The sequence below is a fragment of the Meles meles genome, chromosome 21 (genome assembly GCF_922984935.1).
Source record: "Meles meles chromosome 21, mMelMel3.1 paternal haplotype, whole genome shotgun sequence".
NCBI lineage: Eukaryota > Metazoa > Chordata > Mammalia > Carnivora > Mustelidae > Meles > Meles meles.
Window position 1 is genome coordinate 42164582 of NC_060086.1, and position 12246 is coordinate 42176827.

Sequence of the window (12246 nt, forward strand, 5' to 3'; positions counted from 1 at the left end):
CCGGAAGCGTCCGGCCTTTAATACCGTCCTCCTCGCTCTGTCCCGCCCACGGGTCCGCCCTCATAAAGCGCCCGCCCTGGTGTCACGCGGCAGGCGGAAGTTCCGGTCCGGAAAAGCGGCCGGCCGAGCCCCCTTCCGGCCGGAGCCGGGCGTCGGGCTCGAAGGGCTCGCAAGCCGCCGCCCCGCGGGCGTGCGCCGCGCAGACGCTGGGTTCCGGGCCCGGAATGCAGGTGGCCACTGTGCCCGACCCGCGCCCCCGGTCAAAGAAGAGTTACGCCAGCGACCGTCTACACTCTACATGCTTTTTTATTACAAGACTACCGAGCATACGTGGAAAATTCATCATCCAGTAACTACATCTAAAGCACAAATATTTGAAAAAAAGAGAAGAAACAGATTCATTAAATTATATGATTAAATCATTGACCAAATAGAAAATTTATATAATAAAGCCAGAAAAAAAGTTGTAAAATATAGTTTACAATAATTATTCACATTCAAGGCTGTACATCAATACATACAACGTGGCCCCGAACATGAATTCAATCCAAATAATTCATATATTAGATTTTAAATAACACAGACTGAACTAGAGGCCAACAATAGCCAGCAAATAACCTTATATAAGAATAAAAATACAAAAGTGTATATCCTAATATCATTGCATTATTTGTTTTCGTATGTTTTACATTTTTGCTTTGCCTGTACATCACAGTTACAGCTACAGACCAGGTAGAGATTTTACACATGTTCTGACTGACTGCCACCAACCTGAAAGACAGCTACCATACTATTGATTCATCCTATTTTGTGTAAAGGAACAGCTACAGCAGCTCTAAATACTGCAAAAATTTATTTTTGTCAACGTCCAATCAAACTTCTGGTAAGGATAGAGGCTTTTCACCAGCAAAATGACCCCTATTCCTAAGTCATTCTGCCAGACGGGTTGGGACTAGGGTGCATCACACACTAAGAAAAGGTCTGCCTTTGTAAAAAGTTCTCTGCACGCGAAGGTTGGTGCTTCTTCATACTGAAGAAGTGGGTTCTGGGGAAAACAGGTACACTCGCAGGCTGGTTCAGCCATCTGTCACAGCTGTCTTGAGCCACGGAGAAAATGGCTCTTCGCTGCAACAGCTCCTTCCCCAAACCAGTTCTCCACAGGCAGCCTGATTCATAACTCCGCAACCTGGGCCAGCAGCCTGCACCCCTCGGACGCTCTGGAAGTGCCACACCCACCTGAGCCACCGTCGGCTCACGTGAGCTTTGGATGAAAAGAAAGGATGTGGAAAGACGTACACGGCGACATCTCTAAGAACAGTACCTTCATCATACTCTGGCAAGTGGCTGCAGCCTCTGCATCTGGGGAGCACCCTCAGTCTGTGCATCAGACAGGGGGCGGGGGACCCGGGGTGTCAGAGGAGGGCAGGAAGTCCAATTCTGCACAACCCAGCCAAAATCTCTGGCGGGCTTGTGATGCTGCGTACGGCACCTGAAGAAATCTCTCACGCACCTCTCCCCTCGCAATCAGTGGACCCCTAACTACAGTGGAGAAATTAGGAATGAAAGCCAACTGGGTGGCCTGGGTTTGAAGCCAGCCAGCCAACCTGCAACACCGCGAGGGCGGACAGGGAAGGAGTCCCGAAAGCCACAAGGGTCAGGACCACCACCCTCTACCGGAGAAGGCCTGGCCGCTGCGCTGGAAGGAACTGCTGAGACCTCTGTACTGAGCGCCACCCCTTGAGCAGCACGGGCCCAACAGCCTTCCGGGAAACCCAGCTGCCTCCGTGGTCTCTTTCTCAAGCAGAGGGTTTGCTCTTCTAAGGATTCCAAACGGCCCAGTGTATTTTCCGAGTCTGCAAACGTAATGGCAACTCACCCACTGAGTGTGTGGCGAGGCCAGTTCAGCACTTGGGTATCTCTGCTGCCTGCGCAGGTGCAGATTCAGTACCACTGTGGACGCGAAGCACAAGCTCCTGAAAACACCAGCAAGCGCCCGGAAGCCAGAGCAGCAGGGACGGGAAGGTGCTACCATGCAAGCATAACCAGATTGTCAGTGAAAACAAGGAAATGACTTTCGGAAGAATCTGTCACAAACGGACTGCAATGAATGGTATCATTTTAGCATTGTGGGGGGAGGAAAAAAGAGCAGTCTTACTAGAACATTCTTTGGAACACACGCTTTACCAGAAACGGATTTGTTCTGAATGAGGAGCTTGTGTACTAGAACTCTGAGCATCCAAGCCTCAGGTCAAGACGGAGCAAGAGAGACGAACACCACCTTGAAAACAAACACTTTGTGACCCAAAAACACTACCTCTAGAAAGTGGGGGTGGGGCGGTGGTTGGGGCAATCGGAGTCAAAATCAAAGATTTAGGAGGATATTCCCCACAGCATTATTTAAATAGTGAAAAACCAGAAGCCATCCAAATGTTTTATAACAGGAAAACGGTCAGGTAAGTTATGGTAAAATTTATAACCAGTAAGCTCTACATCACTAAAAACAATGTTTTTCATCATGGTTCGTGACGTGAAAAAATGCCTAAGATAAACGATCGAGTGAAACAAGCTAGATGCAGAACAGTGTGTGTTTCATGTTCCCAGTTTAGTTGAAAAAGCAAACACATGTGTACGCATGGGGGGGGTGGTCTCTCCTGGGTGGTAAGCCTACACGCGATGCTCTCAGAAAACAAATGTTTGAAGAAAGTACAGAACCACCTGGAGCCCCTGGGCTGGCATGTGGCCCTGGGTGAGTCTGTGCCACGGGGCAGCCTCCTGCAATGCCCACAGACCTTGGCCACAAATACCACAGAGCGGCAGCAGGGGCCTGGAGAAGGCGCAGGTCGTGCCAGGGCTGGCACGAGCACGAGGCACCTCCCGCAAAGCAGGTGCGTAACACGCTCCTGAGAGCCAAGATCAGAACAGCAGGACAGCATACTGCTGTGCCCCGGGTGGGGCCACCTGATACCACAACCCAGTGTCCACACTCCTGCTCAGGTCCACAGAAAGAGGGAAGGAAATAGTCCCACCCAAACCTCGCTTCCTGGAGTTCCCAGAGAGGGGCGACGCGCAGTGGGCCCCCTGAGCCTGTGGAGGCCACAGGCCAGCCCCCTGCCCTATTCCTGGTGAGGCCACATGGTGTGGGACTGGCCCTGCTTGCCGGCTATGCAGTTCGGCACTGAACCTTCTCCTTTCCCTGACACATGGCTCCCGGATCTAGTCAACAGCAGGGCCCTTTCTCGGCATGGCTGAATCATCTGTACTTTCACGTACGTCTGTGTACACACTCGACTGGCAGCCATGCCCACATCTTAGAGGGCAAGGCGTCCGCATGCCGGGGCGGGCGCTCTGTGGACAAGCTGCACATGCCAAAAGCTGACACGGACAAGCGCGGGGCAGGGAAAGAACATGTATGTGCCTTTAAAAAGGTGGGGGGTGGCGAAGGCTCCGAGTGAGAGGAGAAAGGTGGCGTAGGGAGAAGGGCTCAGCTGTCACTGGCTCAGGTAAGGGCAGTCACTTCAACTCTTGTCAGCTGCAAGCTGAACCCCGAACCCCTCATCCTCTAGTTTCGGGGGTTACGATGGAGCTGGTGGGTGGAGCCCAGGTGGCAGTGGCTCTTTCCAGGGGGAAGGCGGCAGCGGGCGCCCGTCTCCCCCAGAGCAGCCCAGCTGAGTACTCTTGTTCAAGCCAAATGCCAGTTCCGCTCGTCCCTGTAGCCAGACCCATGGAAGCACGCGGTGCAGCAGCAGCCCCAACTCTCCGAACGGCCCGCCCACGGACCTGGGGGCTCCGAGAAAGGCAAAGGATCAACATGGGGAGAAAGCTGGAAATGACGCTCCTGAAGGCCCAGCAAGACTTACTTTTTTGACAAGCCGGTGAACACAAAAGCGAAGAGGAGGAAGAGGGGAGCTTGACTTACGACCCTGGCACGGGGCAGGCACGCCCCCAACAGCCTGGCATCCGCCCTGGCGTGCACACGCACCCTCGCTCGCGCGCGGCTCTCACACAGCAGTGCACAAGACTCAGGCCCCGGATGGCAGCCGACGGCGCCCTGGCCCCACCTCTGCTCCCGTCCAGCCCACGCACGGCCCAGCAGGGACACCTCCGCCGCCATGCTTCCCTCCCAGGCTGACAAGGGCCACTCTCCTCACTAAACCTGTTTGAGAAAGACATCTTTTGTCTAAATCTGGACCACTCTTCAACACGGGGTGTCGGATGCTTTGAGACAGGAGATGGGGGCAGAGTTGTCAGGGGGAACCTTCCATGTGTGAGCCTTGTGCTGGGGCCTTCATGGAAGTTAAAGGAAACCGCAAAGTTGCTCATCCCCTGGAGACAGATAGACATGTCTGTGAGCGGCCTGCAGGCTGTGGACCGCCCTCACGGGACAAACTGGGCAGGGAGAGGAACTCTGAGCCCCACCAGGCCCACAGGCTTTCTCTGTCCAGGGGGCAGCAGCAAAGAAATCAAAGGACCGGTAAATCGTGGACCCCCTGCGGTAGGTACGCAGCACTGAGCTGCCTCTGAAGAGGGAAAGGCAGGCCAGCTAAAAGCACAGGGGTGAGCAGGCTGGGCGCTCGGACCCCAGTGTGGTGTTCCTAGCCTCGTGCAGGGAGACCGACGCTTTCATCCCGGCAAGGCCCACGTCTTGCTGGGGATAAATGACCTGGCAGCAGAAGGCTTTCAGACTTTCACTGTGGAGATGTGAACATGCTGGGAGGCAGGCTACGAGAACGTTCCTTCACCATGAAAGGGGTGTGTCTCACAGCTGGGCGACCACTGGTGCCCAGAGCCCCTCAGCCCCAGCCAACCGCCCCGAGGGCCTATGCGTTCCACCCTCTGACCACACTCTCGGGGGAGCTCATCAGGCAGCGCTCCTCCACGTGGGGACGCGGCCGCCCTGCTGCGCGGGCCTTGCACGGAGCGGGGCACAGCCCTCCCTATCTCCTGGCACGAGTGGGCGCCCACCTCTGACAGTGCTCTTTCCGGACCCGTGCCTCCTTCTAGCTCCACAGGGCCAACCCCGCGCAGAGGGACAATCCGAACGGCCTGCCGGCACCCTCCGACCTCAGCAGTGGCCCCATCGCGCACCCCGACAGCCCGTTCCACACCTCCCCACCCGGAGCCTGCCCAACGAGCACAAGGCACGGAGCACTCCCAGCCAGAGCGAGGCAAGAAGGCAAGCAGGGGCCCTGGCAGGGCACAGGGGCATCACGTAGGGACACAAGAGAAAGAGCACACGGACCAAAGCCAAGAACCGCCCCACCCCGCAGAGACTGAAGCCGCTCTGGCAGAGGCGCACACGGCTCCCTGTCGAGGGGTTCTGTGATGACCGCGGGGCAGGAAGAGCCCAGACACACATCCCATCCCCTCGGCCACAGGAGGACCGGCCGGTGGGTGACCTGGGTGTGTGGCGCAGAGCTGGTGACTTGAGTCTGTTCCACTCGCCCGGGGGGGAATCAGGCGGACGTGCACAGCGCTGGGTCCCCACGGCAAGGAGAGCTTGGGGAGCCTCCACAGAGCACAGAGAGCAAGCAAAGCGACCCTGAATTCCTTTTCGTTATTGGTTTTGTTCTTTGTGTGGTTGGGTATTTTTTTCTTTTCTTTTAAATAAAAAAGCTGCAAGGTTCCGCCGTCTGCGTCCCCCTTGAGATGGCTGGCAGGTGGTCTGGAAGCGTCCCGGAGGGTGGCGAGCCGCGCTGGGGCACGTGTCCTGGCAGCGAGAGCAGCAGCCGCGGCCTGTCACTGCACGGCGGCATCCGGGTGGCTCTGGTATCTGTGTCTCCACACCTCCTGGATCTTTTTGCACCATTTGTGAGCATTCCCACTCGGGTCCATCAGGTAATACGTCCTGTTCGGCTGCGGAGACAGAGACCGGGTGACGATGCTAGGGGGTCCCGCTAAGAGCAGCACCCCACTGCGGCCGCCACGGGACCTCTGAAGGCTCATGAGCACGTGGATTTCCTCTGCCGCTCATGCGGACTCCACACGTGCACACAAGGACCCCAGCTCCCTCGGGTCACCCGCATCCTGACGAACATGCACGGGGCCCTGGGACAGGGAGAAAGGGGCAGACAGCCACCCTGCAGAGGACAGCCCACACAAACTCACCGTGTGCACGAAGAAGGTTTTAAAATTCTTGGCCTCTGGTCGGAGCTCTTGTGACCACGGAATTTCCCCTTTCAGGACTTTGTTGACAGGATCCACATAATACAAGTGGGGCCCTTCTGTAAGCAGTAACTGTCGTCGTCGTGCAAACAAGCCCTGATGCAAAAGGAAAAGGCCCCGCTCATCAGGGCTCAGAAGTGGGGGTGGGCAGCACCTACCGCAGCCTTGGAGGCCGGGCCATCACAGCAGCCCGAGCCACCGGGACCGGCGCCAGCCCCCGTCCTCTCACCTGGGACCTGGCCTCCCCCCGGCCACGGCCCCGGCCTCTCAGGTCAGAGAGGGGCAGGCAGAATGTAGCGCCCAGCCTGCCTGGCCTTCGTGGGCTGGATCCCAACAGCCCCCCTTGGGCGTGTCTCCCTCCCTTGCCACACAGGGGAGCGGCAGCGCCGGCAGGCAAACCCGAGCCTGCTCCACCGAGCCTGCCGGGGAGAGTCAGGGCGCCCCTCGTGCCCTCTGCACCACGGGCGGGGGTAGGGTGGGGGGGGGACACATGCTCCCCACTGCCGGTGCCGCAGAGGGCCGGCGTACGCAGCATGGCCAGGAACGCAACGGAGGCCTGGGAACTGAACTCAGAAAGGCCCGCGTTGGCAGAGGGGGCGCGTTTGTGGAGCCTGGAATTTCTGACACAATTAATCCATTTAATTAATCCACAAAACAAACAAATAACAATTTTCAAAAACAATTCTGATGAAGTAAGAGACAATTCGATAGGGTATCAAAACTCTGGTTCCAAGCCAGAAATGAGGACTGTACTTCTGTTTTACCGCAGCCTTCCTGTGTGGTTTCAAACAGCTTCCCCTGAGTGGCTCAAGTCTTCCTGAGCAGCCCAGTCTGGAAATGATCTTTCGAGAAAGGGAACCAAGACCAAGGACGCACACGCAACAAGGGTCAGGCGGAGCCCGCAGCGGAGGGCCAGACCCTGACGCGGTTGAGGCGAGACAGACACTCGGGGAGGTGCAGCAGGAATCGGACTTACCTTTCGCTTATCTACGGGACCCATCTTTAGTATTAAGTTATTTTCTACAAACTGATGCCTATAAAGAGAAGAAAACAAGAGTGAGACACGCAAGTCAGGGACAGAAACTCTCCACGCTCCTCCACTCAAACCGAACTTCCTGAGGGCATCTGTGACCCTCGCCCAAACTTCTCTAGTCACAACCCCAACTTGCTGCAGGAACTCGGGGGCCCCCACTGCCACCGCCCACGCGGGCGCCCGCCGCTCGGAGCCTTCGGTCGGGGTGCAGACCGGCACTGACACACGCCAGCACCGCCGCCTGCCGCCACCTCTGGCTTGGCAGCGCCTACCCGGCAGCAGGAAAGGGGCGGCGAGGCGACACTGTGCTTCTTCATTTGAACAGAGCCGGAGTGCGCACGGAGCCCCGGCCGGGCTGAGGCTGCTGAGCGTCAGCCTCGGGACATAGAATGTCGGCCACGCGCTACCTCCCCGAGCGGGGCCCCTAGTCCGATGCTCAGAAACCACTGAGCAGCCTGGAATCACGGATCCCAGAAAGACCCCGGCCGGGCTCGGTTTACAACATCTTCTCCGGTGTTTCTACCACAGTCACACAGCACTCCCACTCGAGTACGGCAGGAGCTGGGAGGAGAGAGCGGGGAACACACTTTGGACTTACTGTGCATCGTGAGCAAATACTTTACACTTGGGCTCTTAGCCGGATCAAAGACGTTACTTAATGTCTGCAGGTTCTTGCTTTTGGTTAAAGTGAGCCGTGATCAGTTTATGTTCTCACTCTACCGAAATTCCTTATCTGAGATTTACTGTAGAACATGATACTGTATTTGCACAGGCCTAAGACAACTGTCACCTCAAACAGTGACACTCCTACCTTTTTAGTATCTGAGCGCACCCACACAGGACCCAGTGCGTGCAAGACGACCGGCCAGGCCGGAGGAACCGTGTCCTCCCACCCCGCTCACCTGGCCCTGCGGTCTGCCCACGCCAAACCAAGCAGACCTATGGCGGCTCCAGACCTCACGGAGGCCGCGTCCCCAGCTGCATATGGATTTTGAAAACTAGAAAGAACTTTAACGAAAAAAGTGCTTTATGAGGATAAGTACAGTACTTTGCTCTTAGAGGTATTTAGAGACCTAACCAACAAACAGAACCAAGACTTGAAACGGAGGAAGAAAATTCAGGAGATTTTTGGAAAGCAAATATAAGGATCTGCAGCCCAGAGAAAGGTCACACAGAAAGCCTCTGCTGACCAAGAGACCCTCCTGCACGAGCCCTGGACATACGGTGAGGCCCACAGGCTACCGCAAGGGGAAGACGTGAATTTAGCTGTACTAGGTGTGGGCGGCGAGGCCTGGGGCACTGGGCAGATGGCGCCATGGCGCCAGGGAAGCCGGACACAGGCACGGAAAGAAGTGGCCTCCCAGCGTCTCCGCAGCCTCACGTGGTCTGACACGAGACACCGAATAAAATATTAACTCGAACAAGAGATTCTGCTTTTCTCTGAGCCTAAGAAACAGGGGAAGATCTTTCTTGAGGACAGCCAACACTGAGTCCAGCTCACTGGCAGCCCCAAAGCAATCCAATCCCTGCCCAGCGCAGAGCTGGGCGGGCGGGGCGGGGAGTCCCTGTCTAAGCAGCAGTCGGGAACACGGGAGGACAAGAGGGCCACGGTGAACCAGAGTGCAGCTGGAGAGGTCTCGAGCAAGCACGGCCCACCAGGTCAAGGCCGCTCTGCAGAGCACACGCAGAACAACAGGAAAGGCTTAAAGCTTCAAAACAAAGGGAACAAAGGATACAAACTACAAATTCCCCAAAGAGGGAGTGACCCCAAGATTTTCAATGGCTCTAAGTAAACAAAACTGAGCTAGCTGCCCTTCCCGCATGCCCTACTGGGGCGTCCCGGTGCGTGTGTGAGCGCTGGCTCAGCATGGGAGCCTGTGGTCCTGAACCCGAAGCTCGCTTAAAAGCAATCTGGAGGGGCGCCTGGGGGGCTCAGTGGGTTAAAGCCTCTGCCTTCAGCTCAGGTCATGATCTCAGGGTCCTGGGATCAAACCCCGCATCGGGCTCTCTGCTCAGCAGGGAGCCTGCTTCCTCCTCTCTGCCTGTCTCTCTGCCTACTTGTGATCTCTGTCTGTCAAATATATCAATCAATCAATCAATAAATAAATAAATAAACAAACAGAAAGCAATTCGGAAATGATGTGCAGACATACAATCCCACTCCCAGTCACCTACCCTCAGAAAATAAAGAAAAATGAAGATCAGAAGCACCCATGTCCACCACAGTATTACAGCGGCACAGACACCACTGCAATGGCTCAGCAACAGAACGTTCTGGCACTGCAGGGAAGCAGGCAAGCCCCTTCCTCGTCCCTGCCGCGAGGACCCCGCTGACAGACCCAGCCCGACCGTGCTCCAGCACGCCCCCAGGCCCTGTCACATGCGCCAGCGCGGGCTCCTGACTGGGTCCGGTGGCTGCGGTGGAAGGACCCCAAGAGGCCCAGAAGCGCCATTATTAGCGCACACACCACAATGCAATCGCACGGTGTACTCACCAATCAGCTTACAACAGGCTTCTTGTGAGCTACCTTGAGAGGTTTAAGTACTTTGAAAGGAATCATTCTGAATTTTTTCACTTCAAAAAGTCATCTTGTACTCCCCTGAAAGCGCACCCCCTGAGCCCTGCACGAGGCGCCTTTTCCTCGCTGGCAAGTGGAAGATGCTGCCCGCAGACTCGGAGCCGAAACCAGACCAGTCAGAGGCTCTCAGAGCGCGGTCGGCGGCAGGTCCCCGCTGCGGCACACACAGACGACACTCACCGCCGGCTCTGTGCGCATGTCCGCACGGGCTTGCTCACTGTCATTTCGCAAGGGGGCCCAGGGTCGAGATACTCCTTCTTCCTGATTGTAAACGTTCTGGAGGACGTGAGCCTGAGACCACAAGCAAGTCTGAGCCACTGCAGGGCACAGTCACTGCCAGGGGAGCCGAGTGAGCCTGCCAGAAGGTGGCCCTTCTGACCAGCTCAGGAAGGCTCTCCACACTGGGCTTCGACACACGTGACGGAGGGACAAGTGGTTATGACCAGTTTGCCCTAAAATGCCAACTCTGAGGATCCCTTTACACCCTCAAACTTGATGGAAGATCCCAAAGAGATTTCCTTTATTGGGGTCACACACGTTGATGTTTATGTAGAAATTAAAACGGAGACATTTTCAAATATTTATTTAACTCATTAAAAACCAAAAATAAGGGGCGCCTGGGTGGCTCAGTGGATTAAGCCGCTGCCTTCGGCTCAGGTCATGCTCTCAGGGTCCTAGGATCGAGCCCCGCATCAGGCTCTCTGCTCAGCAGGGAGCCTGCTTTCTCCTCTCTCTCTGCCTCCCTCTCTGCCTACTTGTGATCTCTCTGTCAAATGAATAAATAAAATCTTTAAAAAAAAAAAAATAAAATAAAACCATCATATACTAACATGAGATATTTTTATTCAAGAGTCACTTTTTCCCAAAACAAAGATAATTCATGGGAAGCATGACCCCGCTGTACATTTTGCAAGTCTTAGCATCTGACTTCGGAGAAGACAGCTGGGTGCTCCCGTCCTCCTCGGCCTTCAGTGGGCTGCGCCCTGCTGGGAAGGCTGGAGCACATGCAGGACTCAGCCTCATTTAGGCAAGGAGCTGGACAGAAGGGGGCGCCTTGCCTTTAAAAGCCTTTTCGGACACCTCTGGGCATTCTTCTCTAATAACACACCCAAACTCTCCCAGCGGAGTTCCTTCAAGGTCCGCCGCCCCCTGGAGTGGGGAGTGCCCGGGGGCACTGTCGCACGCAGACACTGGACTCCTTGGCCTACCTGGCGCTCTGAACAACTCCGCCCCCAGCACCCACCTGGAACCGGTAGTTTGCGGAGTCCTGGAAATCGTCCCGACGCTGACAAGTTACCCCCCACGGTATTAACCAACTCACTGCCGTCACCACCTCTCTCCCCAAAAGTCGAAGTCCTGGGAAGATGTCAAACTCACAGTGACAGATGAAGTTTCCCAAAATCCTAATTTCGATCTTGTCTCTGGTAACCAATACTGGCAGCTGTCTGAAAGTGATGGGCTCATTCCACTCCCTTCCCAGAAAAAACGGCCTCAGAGCCAAGTCTGAGTAGCCACAGGGAGCCCGGAAAACGGCAGTGACAGCGGGGAGCAGCCGGCCGGGCTCCCGACGCTGGGGCTCTGCTTCAGAGAGCCGCACGGGATGGATGCTCCTGACAACTTCCCATTCTACTCGGACTGCTAACAAAACGGGATTTTTGATGACTGCTCCTGAGTGAGTGCGCCTTCCGTTCTTCCTGTGCGTGCGTGCGGACCCCAGGTGCTCGAGCACTGACCTGCCCACACAGCTGTGCCCACCACGGCTCCTGCAGCACGGGGGCAAACATCTGTTCCAGAACAAGCACGAGAGTCCCAAGGAGCACTCGGGGCAGACCACGGACACTGTCTTCTTCACGCAACTCCGACGGAAAAATGACTGCACTGCAGGACGGGCAACCTTCCCAGGCAGTAAGATCACTCTGCTGGGTGCTGGACCAGTTGGGATGGTGCGTGCCAGAAGCATTCTGGGAAACTCTGGCTGATGAACTTGCCCTTGGGGGTGTTTTGGAAGATAAACTCAAAGGAGAGATGATGGGTCTGCAACACGGGAACTTGTTTCTTCAGAAGCTGAAACTGCGGCGGACAGAGGTGACTCCCCGACGCCAACTCCAGGGCTGGGCTGGTACCCACAGGCCCCCGGCGGGAGGGAGGCGGCTCAGATGTCAGTGTCTTCCAGTTCACTGTCCCTGAGACAGGCAACTGCGCTCCTGGCGGTGCTGTGGCTGTGGTCTCCTGCCCAGCAGGCAGTCTCACATGTGACCTGGGACCCGGGGGACTACCCGAGCGCGAGCGCGGTGTGATGGCAAGAGCGTATCATCTGGATTCTGTTAGATTTCGCTATTTCAGGACTGAACACCTGGCACTCATCCCAGCAGCTGCCACGGATGGACTTTGGGAGAACATGGTGACTCAAGTGGCTGTGTGGAGGGGACTGAATGTGACAGGCATTTCTGCCCGGGAACTGAACCCAGAGTG

At 56.1% G+C, this 12246-nt stretch overlaps 1 protein-coding gene across 1 annotated transcript in view; it reads right to left on the bottom strand.

Annotated features, from left to right (window-relative positions):
- Positions 1-288: 288 nt before the first annotated feature.
- PDPK1 (3-phosphoinositide dependent protein kinase 1) overlaps positions 289-12246 on the bottom strand; it is a 75584-nt gene continuing 63626 nt past the window's right edge. The window contains exons 12-14 of the mRNA XM_045992583.1: positions 7139-7196; positions 6106-6258; positions 289-5853 (exon numbers count right to left, since the gene is read on the bottom strand). Coding sequence (XP_045848539.1) covers positions 5737-5853; positions 6106-6258; positions 7139-7196 — 328 coding nt within the window. The 3' untranslated portion in view covers positions 289-5736. The remainder of the gene's footprint in view (positions 5854-6105; positions 6259-7138; positions 7197-12246) is intronic.